General features: G+C 44.4%; 1 protein-coding gene across 3 annotated transcripts in view; it reads left to right on the top strand.

Moving 5' to 3' along the window:
* The window catches only part of CYFIP2 (cytoplasmic FMR1 interacting protein 2), a 143,209-nt gene extending 123,928 nt beyond the window's left edge, over nucleotides 1-19,281 (top strand). The window contains exons 28-32 of one of the 3 annotated variants that reach the window (XM_032259550.1): nucleotides 5,772-5,844; nucleotides 6,441-6,535; nucleotides 12,539-12,777; nucleotides 13,891-14,038; nucleotides 16,522-19,281. In XM_032259550.1, coding sequence (XP_032115441.1) covers nucleotides 5,772-5,844; nucleotides 6,441-6,535; nucleotides 12,539-12,777; nucleotides 13,891-14,038; nucleotides 16,522-16,689 — 723 coding nt within the window. In that variant the 3' untranslated portion in view covers nucleotides 16,690-19,281. The remainder of the gene's footprint in view (nucleotides 1-5,771; nucleotides 5,845-6,440; nucleotides 6,536-12,538; nucleotides 12,778-13,890; nucleotides 14,039-16,521) is intronic. The other 2 variants (XM_032259551.1, XM_032259552.1) reach the window with 2 other exon arrangements.
* The last annotated feature ends 1,387 nt before the right edge of the window (nucleotides 19,282-20,668 follow it).

Here is a 20,668-nt window from a genome sequence, read left to right as displayed (position 1 = left end):
GGGTTTCACCATGTTGGCCCCAGGGTGGTCTCGAACTGCGGAGCTCAGGCAATCCGCCTGCCTTGGCCTCCCAGAGTGTTGGGATTACAAAAAAGGTCTTTTCTGACTACCTTGTGGTAGTCCCTTCCCAACCCCAGTCACTGTCTAGCCTATTACCCTGAAATGTTCTGATTTGTTTACTTGTTTTTATCTGTCTGTCACCTAGAATATAAATTTTGTGAGGGCAAAGATCTAGTCTAACTTGTTCAGCATCATACCTGCAAAGCCCAGAAGAGTGCCTGGTACTCAATAAATATTTGTTGGATGAAATGTATGACTGTAATAGTAGCATTCTCATACTTGGAGGACTGTCTTGTGGACAAATTTATTTACTCATCTAAGAAACATTTATAGAGTAACAAATGTTTAGTCATTTAATAAATAATTGAGAAACTATTATATGCAAGGCACTGGAGATAAGAGGCAGAAATACAGACGCCATCCTACCATTAAGGAGCTCATAGTGTTGTGGTGGTTGGTGTGGAGAACTGTGGAAAGAATCAAACAGGAGAATCCGCAGGAGATAAAGACGGATTGGTTTTCATAGGAGAAAGAGAGAAGATGCACCCAGGGTTTAGGCCTGGGCAGATGGGGTGTTGATTGTGTCATTTTGTGAACAAGGACCCCCAGGTGATAAGGGGAGAAGGTGGTCAGCTTTGGAAACAGTGAGCTGTGGAATATTCAAGTGGGAACATCGAATAAGGAGTTGGATATCCAGGTCTGGAGCTTTGCAGAAAAGTCTGGATGAAAACACAGATTTGATTAATAGTGGACAGTGAGTGGTGTTTCAAATCATGGGAGTCAATGAGAAAAACATGAAAATAGAAGAAGAAAAAAACCTCAACATTTAAGGAACAATCAAAGATAAAATCTGCAAAGATGCTAAAAAGGAGAAAGCAAAATGGTGGAAACAAAGAAACACCTTGTTATAGGAGCTGAGGAGGACAGTGCCTAATACTTTAGAGACACCAAATAAGATGAAGGCCGAAAGGGTTGCACTGAACTTGGTGACAGAGAAGTCCTTGGTCATCTTTGCTAGAGAGACTGCCCTGGCATACGACTAGGCATGATATTTCTGTTTGCTGAGAAAGGAAGTAAAGACTGGGAAACGGAGGGAGATGTAGAAATCTCTTACAGTGCTTGGCCCTTAGGGGAAGAATAAAGATAGGAGAGCTAAAGATGCTAGCTCGGAAAACACATTCAGTGACACTGTAAAGAACAGAGCAAGAATCTAGAGTGGCAACTACTGGAAGCAGCCTCAGCTCAATACCAAACCAAACTTTCTAACCATTAGAGTTTTCAAAAGTAGATTGGGCTGCCTCCAGAAGAACTGAGTTCTCGATTGCCGGAGTTACGGAAGAATAGCCTGAATGTTCTATTAGAAAAGAATAAAGGTGTCAAATCAGTATCTAGGTCTCCACTTTAAGAAACTAGAGCCATGGCCAGGTGCAGTGGCATGTGCCTATAATCCCAGCACTTTGGGAGGTCAAGGCAAGAGGACTGCTTGAGCCCAGGAGTTTGAAACCAGCCTAGGCAACACAGTGAGATCCCCCATCTCTATTGTAAAAATCTTTATTTCAATTATTTTAAAAATAAACTAGATAAATAAGAGCAAATTAAACCTAATGCAAGCAGAAAAAAAGAAATGAATTAGTAAAGAACAGAAACCAGTAACATTGAGGTACAGTGGCTCATGCCTATAATCCCAGCACTTTTGAAAGGCAAAGGCAGGCAGATGGCTTGAGCCTGGGAGTCCAAGACCAGCCTGGGCAACATGGTGAGACCCCATCTCTACAAAAGATACAAAACTCAGCTGGGTGTGATGGTGTGCACCTATAGTCCCAGCTACTTGGGAGATTGGGGTGGAAGGATCATCTGAGTCCAGGGAAGTTGAGGTTACAGTGAGTCATGTTCATGCCACTGCACTCCAGCCTGGACAACAGAACGAGACGAAAGAAAAGAAAGGAAAAGAACAGAAAAGAAAAGAAAGATTAAAAAAAAAGAAAAGAAAAGAAACCAGTAACATTGAAACTAAAAGCTCGTTTCTGGGAGGAGAAAAAAAACCAAACCTCTAGCCAGACTGACCAAGAATAAAAGACAAGACCAAATGGCTGGGAGTGCAGGAGGGACATTACTGCGGAACCCACAGAAATTAAAAGGACAATAAAAATGTTCTAAAGACAAATATATACCCATAAATTAAACTTAAGCCAATTCCTTAAGAGACACAAATCCCCAAAACTCACTTAAGAAAAATTGATAAGCTGAATAGTCCTGTATCTATTAAAGAAATATGATTCCTACTTATAAAAAAAAAAAGCTTCCAAAAAAAAAAACTCCCCACCCTTTTTTCAAAAAAAAAAAAAAAAAAAAAAAAAAAATTAGCTAGGTGTGGTGGCATGTACCTGTAATCCCAGCTACTCAGGAGGCTGAGATGGGAGGATCATCTGAACCCAGAAGGTCAAGGCCAGTGAGCCATGATTGCACTATTGCATTCCAGCCTGGGTGAGAGAGCAAGACCCTGTCTCAAAACAAAAACAAAAACAAAAACCCAACACCAGACGCAGATCGTTTCACTTGTGAATTCCATCAAACATTTAAGGAAGAAATAGTACCAATTCTACATGATCTCTGTAACTGCCCAGCAGGTTCACCTTGCCCACAGCCCAGACAGAGCTGATTTATCAAGACAGGGGAATTGCAATGGACAAAGGATAATGCATGCAAAGGCAGCTGTGCAGGAGACCAGAGTTTCATTATTACTCAACTCAGTCTCCTGGAGCATTCATTCGAGGATCAGAGTTTTTAAAGATAATTTGGCAGGTAGGAACTTGGGATGTAGGGAGTGTTGACTGGTCAGGTTGGAGATGGAATCATAGAGGGTCGAAGTGAGTTTTTCTTGCTGTTTTGTGTTCCTGGGTGAGATGGCAGAACTGATAAGAGTCAGATTACTGGCCTGGACAGTGTCAGCTCATCCACTGGAGAGCAGGGTCTGCAAAATCACTCAAGCACTGTTCTTAGGTTTTGCAATAGTAATGTTATCCCCAGGAGCAATTTGGGGAGGTTCAGACTCTTGGAGCCAGAGGCTGCATGACCCCTAAACTGTAATTTCTAATGTTGTATCTGATTTGTTAGTCCTGCAAAGGCAGACCTCGGGCAAGAAAAGGGGGTCTTTTCAGGAAAGGGCTATTACCAATTTTGTTTCAGAGACAAACCATGAACTGAATTCCTTCCCAAAGTAAGTTTGGCCTATGCCTAGGAATGAAGAAGGACAGCTTAAAATTTAGAAGCAGCTGGGCGCGGTGGCTCAGCCTGTAATCCCAGCACTTTGGGAGGCCGAGGCGGGTGGATCACGAGGTCAAGAGATCGAGACCATCCTGGTCAACATGGTGAAACCCCATCTCTACTAAAAATACAAAAACATTAGCTGGGCATGGTGGCGCGTGCCTGTAATCCCAGCTACTCAGGAGGTTGAGGCAGAGGAATTGCCTGAACCCAGGAGGCGGAGGTTGCGGTGAGCCGAGATCATGCCATTGCACTCCAGCCTGGGTAACAAGAGTGAAACTCCGTCTCAAAAAAAAAAAAAAAAAACTTAGAAGCAAAATGAGGTTGGTTAGGTCTGATTTCTTTCACTGTCATGATTTCCTCATTTTGGAAAGGTGGTTTTGCCTCCAAAACATACAATAAAGGGGAACTCTCCCCATCATTTGAGGTCAACATTACCCTAATACCAAAACCTAAGGCATTTGAAAATAAGATAACAAATCAGTATCCCTCATGAATACAGAGTAAAAATCCTAAACAAAATGTTAACAAATAACATCAAGCAATACATCAAAAGGATAACATAATGAAGTGGGTTTATTTCAGGAATACATGGCTGATTTATCATTCAAAAATCATCCAATGCAGGCCAGGTGCGGTGGCTTACGCCTGTAATCCCAGCACTTTGGGAGGCCGAGGCAGGCGGATCATGAGGTCAAGAGATCAAGACCATCCTCACCAACATGGTGAAACCCCATCTCTACTAAAAATACAAAAATTAGCTGGGTGTGGTGGCGCGTGCCTGTAATCCCAGCTACTTGGGAGGCTGAGGCAGGAGAATTGCTTGAACCCAGGAGGCAGAGGTTGTTGTGAGTCGAGATCCCACCACTGCACCTCCAGCCTGGCGCCTGGCAACAGAGCAAGACTCTGACTCTAAAAAAAAAAAAATCATCCAATGTAATTCACCATGTGAATATGAAAGATTAGCTTGAATGATCAATAAGCCAAGTTTTCAGGTTATGTAGTGAATCAAAGGATCTAAGCTTAGACATAGCAATGAAGACCAGGTTGTGGGATTTACTAGAAAGGAGTCAAACAAACAGCTTACTTAAGAGGAGGAAAAGGCTGGGCACAGTGGCTCACGCCTGTAATCCCAGCACATTGGGAGGCCAAGGCAGTCAGATCACCTGAGGTCAGGAGTTCGAGACCAGCCTGGCCAACATGGCGAAACCCTGTCTTTACTAAAAATACAAAAATTAGCCAGGCATGGTGGCAGGCATCTGTAATCCCAGCTACTCGGGAGGCTGAGGCAGGAGTAATTGCTTGAACCTAGGAGGTGGAGGCTGCAGTGAGCCGAGATCACATTACTGCACTCCAGCCTGGGCAACAGAGTGAGACACCTCAAAACAAGGAGGGGATGATGAGGGGAAAATTTCCCCTCTGGAAAAAAACAGAATTATAATCAACTCAGACAGGCTCCTCTGAAGGGACTGCAGAGTGTTCTTCCTCTGTCATTTCAAGGACTGACCTGCAGTTAAAAGGGAGTTGGGGCTCCCTTCCTGAACGGCTGGCCTTTGAGTCCTGGGATGGCACTGTTCCATCCATGCCTGGGGTGGAGGAAGCCAAGGACTCTGGCAATCTTGATTTTCTCAGATGCTTAGAATTCCAAAGTGTCAGAGTTTGAAACGGAGCCTGGCTCTTAACCTAATCCAAATGCCCACAGTTGAAGAGAGAGCAAACCCCAGTAGAAAGTGGCTTCTCCAGACTCCTTCCCTCCCCTTTGGTTGGAAATCCAGGGATTTCAAGCTTATCCCAAGATAGCCTGTGAGACCCTATCTCCCTGTCTTGCCCTAACCAAACTTCCCCTCCAACCATTATACAATGGTTGTATGTTTGCTTTTAAGCTTATCTTTACGCATAGCAAGTCACCATCAGAACCGTTCTGGCCTGGCTTCTCCTCCCTCTTTTATTGCTAGTTGATGTCTGGTGTGGAGAAAACCAATCAGACACAGGCCTTTGCGTAGAGTTGTCTGGATTTGTAGACTGGAAGACTGACCTAGCCACCTGCCGTGGGCCTACAGACCTCACAACCAACCAGACAGACAGACTCTGGGGCCCATCTTCTGTTTGATTCTGTGTAATCCAGCCTAATTCAACAAATTCCTTATAAGATTACAGTAAAAATGTACTGGGCTCTCAATATGTACCTGTGACTATGCCACAAGGTTATGCATTTTCTCATTTCATCCTCACAACCCATTAAAATAGGTACTGTTCTCATCCTCATTTTGCAGATAGATAAGTAGACTCAGAGAGGCTAAGTAACTTGCCCAAGGTCACAGTCAATAGAAGAGCCAGGATTTGAACCCAGGTCTAGCTAACTCCAGTGCTCAGGTTTTTAGGAATGAAACATCTTCCTGATTTAAAATGAAAATTGCCATCTCTTTCTTTGCTCCCTGTCTCTGCAGTCTCAAGAGGAGGTCTGCGATTTGCTCCATGCTGCACCCTTCCAAAACATCTTGCCTAGAGTCTACATCAAAGGTAAGAAACCACTACAGCAGCTGAATAACCGGCCAGCATTTGCACCTTATTCTCACCTCTTAGTCCTAGTTAACTCAGATCTAGTCAGCAAGAAGGAAGGTTAATCCTTTGGACACCCATTGAATAGCCACAGAATCACGAATTGGAAGATTGACCTAGCCATCTGAATTGAACCTTCAGACCTCACCACTGACCAGACAGACACAGACTCTGAGGTCCATTATCTCTGATTCTGTGTCATTCATTCTAGTTATTCAACAGATTCCTTACAAGATTATAGAAATGACACTCCAGGCCCTGTTCCTTGTTCCTTCTAGAATATCGCTAGTAGAGTGGTATCTATAAATTCCAAGTCTAGACAGCACTATACTAGAGATATTCTAGAAGGCAGACGACTCCATTGTTGGACAAATCATAGAACATTTTTCCTTATAGTAAACACTATTCACATTTTCCAGAATCAAGGAGAGCAGTTCCACATACTCTATCCCATTTTTGGAATGCAGATACATCATCAGGTCCTTCGAGAGTTTTTCCTTCCCTAGTTGCCCTGTATGCCCTGAATCTCATTTTCTGCTCTGTGACTCCTTTTGCAGAAGGGGAGCGCCTGGAGGTCCGGATGAAACGTCTGGAAGCCAAGTATGCCCCGCTTCACCTGGTCCCTCTGATTGAGCGGCTGGGGACCCCTCAGGTACCAACCTTACATAATGAATGGGCTGTGAGCACTGACAGGAACTTGAGAAGGAGAGCATTTGACCAGACCTCACTGTACAGGTGGGGAAACTGAGGCTCAGAGAAGGGAAGAGAATGTCTAATAGTCAAAAGCTAGTTGATAGCAATAGCAACAGCAGGTCTAGAATGAGATTTGCTCACTCTCAGGCCTGAGTGTTTCTTCTGTACCTTGTTATCATGTCTCCTGCCAACAAGTCCTCTGCTTATTTAAACAAGTATCTACTGTGTCCCTGCTAGGTATCAAGAATTCTGTTACTTTGTCTATCAAAATTAAAACTCCACATACGTACTCTGTGAGCCAGCAGTTCACTTCTGGACATTTTTGCTAGAGAAGCGCTTAAAGGAACATAGATGCTTATGTAACATTGTTAAAGCAAAAACTAGAAACAACCCAAACATCTATCAGTAAAGCACTGATTAAAATGTATAAAGTCATCTAAATGCTAAGTTACTGCATATTACATATGTACTGAATACATAACGAAAAGGAAAAATTAGATCTTGATGCGTCAGTGTGGATGGATAAGCACAGTCAGTTGGATCAAGTAAGTTGCACTACAGTTCACACAGGATGATGCTTTTTTACATGCACACAACAAAGCCATCTAAAACTCTTCTGAAAATGTCTGGAATGATGTATATGTAGTTTGTCATGGTGGCAACCTCTGAAGAGAGGTGACAAGATAGAGTGGGAGAGAGCCTTTTCTGTAGCGTTCTAATGAAGGTGAATGAGCTCGTTATGTTATTCTGTAATTGTTAAAAACCAGTACAAGTCACTGTGAACATCAAGATGAATCAGACAGATCCCTGCCTTCAGAGAATTCAAATTATGCAGGGAGCAGGAAGGAAGAGAAATAGGGGGGAAGGGGAGAAACAAAGGGCATGTGCTGTCTCTTTCCACGTTGACTTAAGCAAGCTGCACATGTTGCGGGGAGGCAGGGGAAGAATTCGGGAAGAGAAACAGGGCATCCTTGTGAGACACGCCAGCGCCGACTGTTTAAGAGATTTAGGATTGAAACCCGCTGTTTAACTGGCATGCTGGTGGTCCTCTCTGGTGTTCTCACCGAGAGCAGGAGGACTCGAATCCTCAGCAGAGGGCAGAGGTGGCCTCTCTTCTGGCAAAACATGGTAAGTATTTTTTAAGCACAATGCAGAGTCTCATCTGCACAGACGTCACGCTAAGGAAGCCACCCCAGCCGGGCACCCCGCATGCCACTAACCTCCTTCTGAAAAGGGTGATTAAAAGCTAATTGTGGGGCCTGGTGTGGTGGCTCATGCCTGTAATCCCAGGATTTTGGGAGGCCGAGGCAGGTGGATCACCTCAGGTCAGGTGTTCAAGACCAGGCTGGCCATCATGGTGAAACCCTGTCCCTACCAAAAATACAAAACTTAGCCGGGCATGGTGGCGGGCACTTGTAATCCCAGATATTTGGGAGGCTGAGACAGGAGAATCACATGAACCTGGGAGGCGAAGTTTGCAGTGAGCTGAGATCATGCCACTGCACTCCAGCCTGGGTGACAGAGAGAGACTCCATCTCAAAAAAAGGAAAAAGCTAATGGTGGTTGGGTTCTTTGACTCACCAGAGAGAGAACTCAGATACTGTAGAGCACACACATTTTCTTTTTTGGTCTGCGGAGGCTAAACAGAGGAGATCCTCTCCAGTGATTTCCTTTTAGGGAGAAAACCCAGTGAGCGACATGTAAATGTGTCTGCTTCACTGCTGCTGTCATCCTGCAGGCATCCCCGCCTCTCAAGCCAAAGTCTGGCATGTGTTTCCACTTAGAGGACTGTGAATTCCTTCCCTGTTCTGGTGAACACCATTTCCTTGGGACTGATAGAAATCTCAATCTGTCAAATGCTGAGTGTTTAACAAACAAGAGCCTAGACATTCTGTGAGACAGGAAATGCCAGTTTTATGTGTCTCCCATCCCTCAAGAAATAGTCCAAAACTTAGTCATTCCATGGACCAAAGAAAAATTAACAAAATAATTAACTTCTGAGATAGTTTGGGCACAGGGTACTCATAAGATATCTAGGTTGGTGACAGAGGAAGTCTGCAACATAGTTAAAGCTGGGAAGCTTGAGCAGTATTGCATTCTTTGCATTTGTTTGAGACAAATTCAGGTGACCTGGTTTGTTGCCCCACACTATCATGGAAAAAAAAACTTGGGGCTGGGGTAGGTTAAAAGACAGGTATCCTTGTCCCAACTCTACCCCTGAATCATCTAGTGCAAGCCATTTTCTCCATCTTTATTTTGTCATCTATGAAATAGGATCGTATCTGCTTTACCTGCTTTTCTTGATTGTTATGATGAGCAAATAATAGAAGCATAAGAATTCAAAAACCATTGAGTTTTTTAAGAAGGAATATTGTTATATATTCCTTCTCAAAGTTATAGAGGAGGAATATTGAGATGACTTCAGCACAGCTTCACAAATGTTTTCTCCATCTCCTTGTTAAACTCAGAAAAGGTTAGAAAGAGAAAAAACTCCCCACTGAGTGGAATAGAAAAGAAATAAAAACTATGTTAAACACTCCCCTCCCCATATAACCCCAAGCTACAAATTGAGGGTATTTGCAGGAAGCAATCTATAAAGCATATTTTCAAAGCAAAAAGAAAATTATAGACATATCAGAAGACATGACACGAAAGAAAACTCACAACATAAAAAAAATACAATGCTAACACATGCAGGAAAGCATCTGCCCTTACGAGTAATCAATGAAATGCAGATTCAAAGAATGAGATACAAATTTTCATGTCAAGTTGACGAAGACTATTTCTCAGTGGAGTATTTTATTATTATTATTTTGAGATGGAGTCTCACTGTTACCCAGGCTAGAGTGCAGTGGCATGATCTGAGCTCACTGCAACCTCCACCTCCCTGGTTCAAGCAATTCTCCTGCCTCAGCCTCCTGGGTAGCTGGGACTTAAGGTACATGCCACCACGCCTGGCTAATTTTTGTATTTTTAGTAGGGACAGGTTTCACCATATTGGTCAGGCTGGTCTCCAACTCCTGACCTCAGGTGATCCGCCTGCCTTGGTGTCCCAAAGTGCTGGGAATGCAGGCGTTAGCAACCTCACCCAGCCGTATTTTATTGAGACAGGGTCTTTGCCTGTCACTCAAGCTGGAGTGCAGTGGTGCCATCATAACTCACTGCAGCCTCAGCCTCCTAGGCTCAAGCAATCTTCCTGCCTCAGCCTCCCAAGAAGCTGGGATGAGTGCACACCACCATACCTGGATAATGTTTTCATTTTTATAGAGATGAGGTGTCACCATGGTGCCAAGGCTGGCATACAGGAATATGGATGAGGGTACAAGGAACAGGCTTCACATAGGTAGATGCACATGGGTCAACTTTGCTTGAGGATAGTTTGCCACTGTGTAGCAATGCCGTTGAAAAATATTTATACTCATTGACCCTTCAGTTACTAAGTCTTCATCTTAACGAAATGCTCAGCTGCAGCTCACCAAATGTTATGTATAAGAATGGTGGGCTGGGCACGGTGGCTCATGCCTGTAATCCTAGCACTTTGGGAAGCCAAGGCAGGCAGATCACTTGAGGTCAGGAGTTCGAGACCAGCCTGGCCAACATGGTGAAATCCCGTCTCTACTAAAAATACAAAAATTAGCCAGGCATGGTGGCCTATGCCTGTGATCCCAGATACTCAGGAGGCTGAGGCAGGAGAATCACTTGAACCCAGTAGGCAGAGGTTGCAGTGAGCCGAGTTTATGCCACTGCACTCTAGCCTGGTCTAAAAAAAACAAAAAAAGGAGGGTGGCTTTAGAATTGTTCTTAATTGTGAGTTTGTAAACAATTGAAGGTAACCAAGTATATAAGACTAAATGAATTATATCAATGGCCATTAAATGTAGCCATTCCTTCAACATATTGAAGGAAATGAGTTGAAATTACTGATCTATTAAAAAAAAGCAATGTAGTAATATGTCTCAAATTGTTAAATATACATATATACATTCACATACATAAATCATATATCAATATTTTAAGAATGTTCATTTCTGGGTAATTAGGTTTATGAAATATTTTTATTTTCTTAAAACTGTAGGGCTAAACACTCTTTTTTCTTAACCACTAGGACACCAGGAAAGGACAAACACTTTTCAAAGGAAAGGGAGAAAGCTTATTATTGTTAGGCCCTTTTCATTGGCTGTAGTGGGCAGGGGCACCAGAGTTCCAAGTCTAAAGATTTATAACCATAGTTGCCAGTTTTTCTCTTCCCCACTCCAGGACTGTCTGACCCTGAGGACTGATTCAGATTAACCAAATGTAGATTTATTAGTAAACCAAAACTCTGTATGCATTAATTTGCAAAATAATATTCATGACTTGAGAACAAATTGGGGTCCTTTTATTTACTGAGCATCTTCTCTTTCTGAAATGAGGAGCCCTTTCCGGGGCCACATAGAAAAGAATAGAATAAAGAGAATACGAACAGACTCAAGCACAGGCTCGGGATTTGTTTTAAACAAGAGATATTTCTAGCTAACTGTGGCAATTTGAGCGGTTCCCTCTCTGCTCACAAGCTGTTCCTGCTGATGAAATCAGGATGAGTCACCAGGAATCAGGGTTCCCTCTTTCGTGTTTAAAACACACGTTGGCAAACTACTTCTCCAATTCATCTTTTTCCCAGATTTCTTTCAGTTCCTAGTTGCCGTGACAACTACATTCATGGTCCACATTTATAACAGACTCCTGGCATTGCTGTTTCCGGATTTCCTTCCCTTCATAGATTCACTTAAAGGTCACCCTCTTCCTCCCTCATCCTGGAGGGAGCTTCCAGGAAAGCCAGGCAGGTGCCTCCCAGCCACCCTGTAAAATGGCTCCATGGGGAAACCTCCCACAGGGGGGCTGATCCCATGAGTCCCCTGTGGATCTCAGTGTCAGAAAGTCTGCCTTTTTTAGCTTTGTTCACAGATTTAGAGACCTTATTTTAACCTTAGATTTTAACACTTACCTTACTTTGCAGATAGCTTTCAGAACCTCTACCCCTACATGCTTTTACTCATAATGTGTGTAGTAATACGTTTTCACATCCAGCCTGTCTCGCCAGCTGGTTGTTAGATATGCAATAGCCAGAACCCAGATGAAAAGCCAGTTTACATTATTAATAGAGGTCATTTGTAATTGTCAAAGAAGCCCTTCTAAAGGAAATCATTATCTGAAATCATGGGCAAATTTTAAAAGATTAACGTATGTTCGTAGCACACTCAACTGTACAGAAGTATTTAAAGTCAAGAGTGACAGTCCCACTCACTCCTCCAAGCCCATCTGTTCGCACAACTGAGGTTAGTCTTTCTAAAATATGCTTTACACGTACACACGTCACACATACTTTCGCCTGTGGGACTGTACGTTGTCAATGTTTTTAAGTGGAATTGTAATATGCATTCGTTTCTGCAATTTGTTCTCTTCACTTGACAACTTAACCAACAGATGTAGACTACTGGGTCAAATGGGAGCTTTATCACTCACTGGCTGCCTCTCTGAGCCTTAGTTTCTTCATCTGTAAAATGGGGATAGGAATGCCCTCTACCTCATGGAGTGGAATGGAGTCAACACCTATCAAGTGCTCAGAACACGGCCTGCTTTATTACCCACACTCAGAAAGCTTAAGCTAGTAATAATTACGGTAGAAGCAGTGGTACTACTGGTATCATGTCAGTCTTTTCAATGGCTATCTAGCATTCATTACATGGGTAAATCATCATTTACTGATGGTGCCTGGATTTTACTTAACGCCAGTAAGACTTACCATGAAACTTCCTTGCTGTTGCATTCAGGATCATCAAGTTAGTGCCCTGCTTTGAAGACGAGACATCAGTTTTGGTGAATTCCAGGTGCAGCCAGCTCTGGAGTTTGGGAATCTCTGGTGGGAGGTGGCAGATGGGCTCTGAAATGTGGCTAGAAGATGTATATGTCCTTCCGTTTCCAGCAAATCGCCATCGCTCGGGAGGGTGACCTCCTGACCAAGGAGCGGCTGTGTTGTGGCCTGTCCATGTTCGAGGTCATCCTGACCCGCATCCGGAGCTACCTGCAGGACCCCATCTGGCGGGGCCCACCGCCCACCAATGGCGTCATGCATGTCGATGAGTGTGTGGAGTTCCACCGGCTGTGGAGTGCCATGCAGTTCGTCTACTGCATCCCTGTGGGAACCAATGAGTTCACAGCTGAGTGAGTACTCCCAGAGAAGGCAGGGTCACCCCCAGTCTGCCTGTGCTCCTGCAGGTCATGGGGCTACCAGAGTTCAGCCAGAAACGGGTTGGGGGTGGCCAGCAACTACTTGTTGAGTGTGTTGATTGCGGCACAGGGTACACCTGAAGGCTGAGCCAATTGCTTGGGCAAGAAAGAGCCCAGTAGGTATTATTTGATAATAAGACGCACTGCCCACCTCACCGCCAGTACACTGTACTACTGGAAAGTGAGGAGCCTTTAGGAGTCTGTAGAGCAGAGGAGGGCTAGTTCTTCCTGAACTCACCCAGCTACATGTTGAGGACAGAGTGGAAAGGCAGACAAGCCCTCCCCTCCAGCAGCCACGAGCTCTAGGAAAAAGGTTGGGGGAAGGGGCAGCTTCCCTGAGAACGTGGTGTTGGCGAGGCTGTTTCAGAGCAGCTCTGGCCTACAAGCTTCCAGCACAGTAATAGGGAACTGGGGACACCTGCCCAGGCTGAGCTGGGGCTGCTGCTTAAGGACAAGAGAGAGAGTTGAAGGATGACCCTGCTGCCATCCAAATTGCCCATGTCTCTTGAGAGTTGGGGGACTGCAGTCGGAGCTTTGTCAGAACCAAAAGGACTCAGCCTCAACCCCAGCAACATCTGCCCACCACGGCCTGTCCCCTCCCTCTCAGCCTGCTCTGGCCAGTTGGCCTCCTGGTTTGAAATGGCCCTTCACCCCATGGGTGTTCCTTCAGCTCCTTCAGAGAGTCAAGACAGATTCTCCTTTGGCCTGCAGGGAGTAATCAGCCACAGAAGTCTCAAGGGCTGGGTGGGTTTTTCCTTGCAAATTCAGAGCTGATTTTTTTTTTTTTTTTTTTTTTTTTAACATTAGTGAGGCAAAGAGGCTGACACCTCTTTGTGGCTGGAAGGACTTTATATGACATAACTACCATCCCTGTAACTAATGAATCTACCCTCACAGCTTCCTTTGTACCCATTTTATAGATTAAGAGACTTGGCCCAAAGACAGGCCTGCTCAGTAGCTGTACTCCTGGCCTAAGATGAGTCTCCCTCCCTCCCTCTCCTCCTCCCCTACCTCTCAACTCCAGCTGCTTTCTCTCCCTGCTCCTAGGCAGTGTTTCGGTGATGGCTTGAACTGGGCTGGCTGCTCCATCATCGTCCTGCTGGGCCAGCAGCGTCGCTTCGACCTGTTCGACTTCTGTTACCACCTGCTAAAAGTGCAGAGGCAGGATGGGAAGGATGAAATCATTAAGAATGTGGTATGCAGGCTGAGGCCTGGGAGGTGGGGCTGGGCTGACAACCAGGCTTTCACCAGAAAAGCAAAGGATGGGGAGCTGCTCTTGAAGGCCAGCTCCCCACACAGCAGGTACAAAGATATTACAGGCCGCTGACCTGTTTAGAGGAAGCCATGAGTCACCCACTCGTCACCTACTGCCATGAATCAGGTCACCCTGAAGGGCAGGGCAGGGCTCCAGACCTGGAATGCACCTTCCCTGTCCCAATCAGGCTCTGCTGATGCCAGTTTCTCACCTGTACAAATATTCACCCAACACCGGAGTTGTGCAGGGCGCCTGGATGGGATAGTGCTGGTGTGGGGTGAGACAGGCTGCTGTGGAAAGGCAGAGAAGGACTCTTAAACCACGCTGAGGGCAGAGAAAACTTCCCAGGAGAGGGAGGCAATGCCTGGGCTGAGTCCAGGATGGCCCACAGCAAAGAACAAAGAAGCAAAGCGGGGTATGGGGTGGGAGGATGCCCCAGACAGAGGAACGGTGACAGCTGAGGCACTGAGACACAAAGGCAGATCGAAGGTAGGGTTTCGGGGACCCAGTGAGAAGAAGTTCTGGAACATCTTACCCGACAAACCCAAGCGGCACTCAGGGGATCGGAAGAACACACTCTATTACACCGGCGGGCCCAGAAGGGTCCGCACCCAAAAGTCTGGACCCCAGCTTAGAATAGTAGAGTTTTTACAAGTAAGGGGGAGGGGAAGTAACCAGGACTTTAGACAACACAGCAGGTTTTAGACAAACGCGGCAGTTTCTCTTAAAGGTTTTCCAGTTAGTAAGCAATACGCTTAGGCACAGAAGCAGAAAGAGGCGGTTACCAACAAAAATAGGGCAGTCTCCAGACAGGGACGGTCGCTGACAATGTGCTGTCAAAATCCTGGGCACCATTTTCACTTCAAGGAGAGCGAGCTAGGAGCCACCTCACAAAGGGCTTTTAAATAAAATATGCATAGTTTCAATGGTAGTTTTCAGTGTATGACTCAGGGGCATGGAGTACACTAAGTGTACCCCCATTCCCACCATCCCTCTCCAGAGCTTTTTCATTTTCCCCAAGTCAAACTCTGGGCCTATTAAAAAATCACTCCGCATTTTCTCCCCAGCCCCTGGTAACCATCATTCTGCTTTATGAATTTGACTACTTCTAGGTACCTCATATAACATACAGTATTTGTGTTTTCGTGACCGGCTCAGTTTAGTTAGCTTGTCTTCCAGGTTCATCCATGTTGTAGCTTATGTAGATTTCCATCCTTTTTATGGCTATGTAATATTCCACTGTGTATACAGACCCCGTTTTGTTTGTCCAGTCATCCATGGACGCTTAGGTTGCTGTCACCCTTTGGCTATTGTTGGAAATGGTTAATTTTGGCTACTATGAAACATAGGTATACAAATAACTCTTTAAATTTGTTTTCTTTTGACTATATACCCAGAAGTGGAATTGCTGCATCATATGGTAATTCGATATTTTTTAGAAACTGCCATTCTGTTGTCCATAGTGGCTGCACAATTCTACCTTCCCACCAGTAGTACACAAGAGTTCCAATTTCTCCACATCCTCATCAGCACTTATTCTTTAATAATAGCCATCCTGATGGGTGAAAAAGTCATCATGTTGTGGTTTTAATTTGAATTTCTCTAATGACTGTCAGTGCTGAGTGCTATATCCATGTGTTATTGGACATTTGTATATCTTCTTTGGAGAAGTGCCTATTCGAGTCCTTTGCCCATTTTTTAAATTGAGTCCTTTTTGTTGAGTTGAAGTTCTTTACGTATTCTAGATGTTACTTATTAGATATGATTTGTGATTATTTTCTATTTTATGAGTTGCCTTTTCATTCTGATGGTGTCCCTTTGATGCACAAAAGTTTTTAATTTTGATGTCCAATTTTTTGCCTTTGCTTTTGATACCATATCTCAAGATATTATTGCCAAATCCATATCATTAAAATTTTCCCCCTATATTCTAAACATTTCAGCTTTAACCCTCATGGTTAGGTCTCTGATCCATTCTGAGTTAATTTTTTGTGTATGGTATTAAGGTAAGGGTTCCATGTTACTCTTTTGCATGTGGGTATCCATTTTTCGCAGCATCTTTTGTTGAAAAGGCTGTTGTTTCCCCCATTGAACAGCCTTGGCACCCTTGTTGAAAATCATTTGATCATACATATAACTGTGTATTTCTGGGCTCTCTATTCTGTTTCATTCATCTGTATGTCTACCTCTATGCCAGTACCACACTTCTGATTACTATAGCTCTGTAGATGGTTTTAAGACTTGGAGAGGGTTTTCACCGTCCTGTTAACACTTGATTATCAGATCCAGGGGATTCCATTAAGGGACTTTACGTGATACAATCATTGATGCAGGGGACCCTGGACCTCACTGACTTCTCTAACTTCCTTCTCTTTCCACTCTCTTTGTCCTGCCCTAACTTGAACATCCCCTTCCTTCTGTAGCCCCTCAAGAAGATGGCCGACCGGATCAGGAAGTACCAGATCTTGAACAATGAGGTTTTTGCTATCCTGAACAAGTACATGAAGTCCGTGGAGACAGACAGTTCCACCGTGGAGCATGTGCGCTGCTTCCAGCCACCCATCCACCAGTCCTTGGCCACCACTTGCTGAGCAGAAGGTCCTGCAGACCCTTATCTGGAGGAGGAAGAGAAGCAGGAGAGAGAAAGCCACAGCCAGCCTGCCACAGGATCCGACTGGACAGTGTGTGGGATGGACCTGGAAACAAACAAGTACCTCCCCAACCACATCTCCACCACTCCCTAGGGCGAGGCCTGTGCATGCTCTCCCATGACATCTCCATGCTGGTTTCTCCATAGCATATATGAAAAAAAAAAAAAAAAAAAAAAGGAAAAACAGGGCAGTGTGTGCTTTTTCTTTTCTTGCCCCCTCAACCTTTCACCCTTTCTCCATCCCTTTGTCCCACCTATCTGTGGTTGCTTCCCAAGACCTCCTCCCAAGATGGACACCTCCTACCCAGTGCCCATGTCTGACCCCAGGACTGAAGTCTCAGACTGAGAACAGATATGGCCTGCCCAGAGATGCCAGCCCGGCCTGAAGGGCGTCCCTCAGCTTACGACTTCATCTCTCCGGGTTCCCTCCCTGCAGTGCCACGGGGGGTATCTTCTCCCCCTCTGGCTGCCAGGGATTCTACCACAGAGGCTTCCCAAAGCCCCATCCTAACTCCCCTCTCAGGGAAGTCCTAGAGAGAGGTCCAAAAAACATTCACAGGTGTATCACACCGTATGCAGGTGCGGTAGGAGACTGGTCAGGCCTGCTGTGGGGAAGCAGTATGTGTGAACACAGCCAGAAGTTTCACGGTCCAAACAGGATGCTTTCAGGCCATCTCAGCTGCTTGATGGCGAGATGGTTCCCTCATTCCTTTGGCAAAGGCTTAGCATTGGGCCACATAGAGGGAAGCAGCTTTGAACAAATCAGTCAAGCACTGCCTACAGCATTAGCCAGCTACCAAATTAGGGACCACTTCTTGGCACAGAATTGCTTACCAAGGAACATTTCCACAAGGAAGAAAATGTTAAGGGGTTATTTCCACAGAGGCCCAAAACATCTTGGAAATACAGAGGTGAGGGGGAATAATAATTGTCAATGAGCTTTTAATACCAAGATATGTATGCCCCCTGGCCCCCAAGAAGAGTCCTCTTTTAGGGAATCAGAACTTTCGTTGTCCTAGAAGCTGAAAGATTCTTGCAACATTTTAGCTTTTGCTCTCAGCTTGGCTGTTCCCTTTATGTTTCTTAAGTTAGACTTTGGGGTGTGTCTTCTCTCCCAGAGGTAATATTTACTTCCATTTTCTAGACCAAACCAAAAGTCTTCTGCAGAATCTCCCACCAAGTACGACGAGAACATTGAGAAGGACAGAGGCTTTAGGATATACATGTCTTGTTATAGAGTATGTCATTGTCTCAGGAAATCTGTGGCCCTGTGGTTTTAAGAGCATAAAATGTGACATTTGATATTTTTCCAGCCCAGGGAAGTAAGATGGTTAGAAATGGTTGCCTTAATCAAATGGCCTCATTTTTAACCCCAAAGGAAGTACCCACAGGAAGAGGTCTGTGTGATGTCCTTATGTCCTCCAGTGAGGAAAGGTGGGGCCGCATGTGAAAGGTCCGTTAGGTCAGATCCTGAGAGTAGCACATCTGAGTGCAGATTCCTGGGTCCCGCCTCAAACCTACAAATTCTGAATCTCTGGGAATAGGGCCAGGAAATCTGCCCTTTCCACAAGCTACCTGACTTGTTCTGTTGCACATCAAAGTTTGGGAAGCACTGTTGTAAGGGAGTCATTCTGATAACCTTGGGCTTTGGGCTACCACTGAGCCGTGGGGAAAAAATATGCACAGGGAAGAGAGAAAGGAGGAGGTTCCAAGTGGAAACTGGCAGATCCTCCTGTCTGGAAGTACCACCTTCTATTCCGATTTCTGACTTTTTCTTCTTGATGACCATAGCTATGTTCCAGAGGCAAAAGAGACATTATCCCAGATGGCAGAACATATTTTCAAAACACATATAAAATGTCTAAGCTCCAGATCCTTCTACATCTTTAGTCCTGTCTGAGGATGGTAGCTGGCTCTCTGTAGCTGATAGATAGCTAGAGTTTCATCCAAATCCCTGACCACAGCTTCGTGGAGATTTGAATCATCTATTTGATGAGATTTCTATATCAATAACCCACCTCTGTCACCCCACATTCATATCCCTAAATTTCACCCTCTGGGCTGAGTCACATTACCTGCAGGGAGACTTGACCCCAGTAGATTGAGGTCTTCCCATTCAGTAGAAGGATTTCATTTCCCTGGCTTGCCAGTGGCACTGATTTCTAAACACCCTATGAGTTTAATATTCTCTCCCCCGGCATTACTGCCCTAGCCTCTTTTGATTTTTGTGTGTGTCTAATAACCAGGAAAAAAATAAAGCTTAGGTTTTAAAAAGTTTTAAAAAATCTGTTTCAGAAACTGTCAAATGTACCATATTTGTATTAAGAGTTGTTGGGGATTTTTGTACAATGAATTTACATTTATTTATGGTGACTTATATTTACGCTTGTGATCAAATAATGATGTTAAATTCTTAAATCATATTTGCTATGCAGCTGAAAATGATATTTTGATTTGTATTTCGGGGGTACCTGTGATGAGTTGATAAACATTTCCATCTTCATTAAAACTGCTTCCAAACTAGTAAAACCAGCAACTTGGTCATGATTCCTGGTCCTGTTCTAATCCTCACTGACCTGCAGAAGATGTTAGTACTAAGTAAACAACCTAAAAGAGAATGAAAGAAAAATATAGGTTAGTGCACACCAAACTAATGGCTTTGCTTGGTTTCTCACTTGGGGAATTACACCTTTACAAATTGAGCCTCACATTTCACATAGCACCAGCTTTCCTAAAGGTCATCCACTAAGATGAGTCGTAGGGCTGTTTCTTCTTCTGTCAAGTTGGACAAGATGATCCTTTCTAGCTCTCATATCCTGATTCTAGGTAATTTCCCACTGGGACACTTTGAGAGGTCTACTTCACACACTCACAATGTTTCTCAACCTGTGTCACCACCTCATAAAATTGTCACCTCATAAAATTGCCACCACAAGGAGTCATATTTGAGCTGGTGTAGTGGGAGGACTATTAGTCTTGAGATGCTCAGTGAAAAAAGGGTTCCAAAGAAGATAAATTTGGGAAACACTTCATGTTCTTTCCCCTTGAAGATTCATAAGGCTCTGAGGAGTCCTGCAGAACTTTTATCAGTCTGGATTAACATCGTATCTCCTAGATGGTTGTATCAGTCCATTTTCACGCTGCTGATAAAGACATACCCAAGACAGGGAAGAAAAAGAGGTTTAATTGGACTTACAGTTGCACATGGGTAGGGAGGCCTCCGAATCATGGCAGGAGGTGAAAGGAACTTCTTACATGGTGGCGGCAAGAGAAAAGCTAAAGCAGAAACCACTAATAAACCCATCAGATCTTGTGGGACTTATTCACTATCACAAGAATAACACAGGAAAGACTGGTCCCTATGATTCAATTACCTCCCCCTGGGTCCCTCCCACAAGAATTCTGAGAGATACAATTCAAGTTGAGATTTGGGTGGGGACACAGCCAAACTGTATCATTCTACCCCTGGCCCCTCCAAATCTCATGTCCTCACATTTCAGAACAAATCATGCCTTCCCAACAGTCCCCCAAAGTCTTGACTCATTTCAGCATTAACCCAAAAGTCCAGTCCAAAGTCACATCTGAGACAAGGCAAGTCCCTTCTGCCTATGAGCCCATAAAATCAAACGCAAGTTAGTTTCGTCCTAGATACAATCATAGTGCAAGTATTGAGTAAATACAGCTGTTCCAAATGAAATTGGCCAAAACAAAGGGGTTACAAGGCCCCACACAAGTCCAAAATCCAGCACAGCAGTCAAATTTTAAAACTCAAAAATAATCTCCTTTGACTCCAGGCCTCACATCCAGGTCACACTGATGCAAGATGTGGGATACCTGGTCTTGTGCTGCTTCACCCCTGTGGCTTTGCAGGGTACAGCCTCCCTCCTGGCTGCTTTCACGGGCTGATGTTGAGTGTCTGT

This window comes from Sapajus apella, unplaced genomic scaffold, assembly GCF_009761245.1.
Source record: "Sapajus apella isolate SASKATOON/1434 unplaced genomic scaffold, GSC_monkey_1.0 scaffold110, whole genome shotgun sequence".
Classification (NCBI taxonomy): Eukaryota; Metazoa; Chordata; class Mammalia; order Primates; family Cebidae; genus Sapajus; species Sapajus apella.
This window is presented reverse-complemented; position numbering and strand designations above follow the sequence as displayed.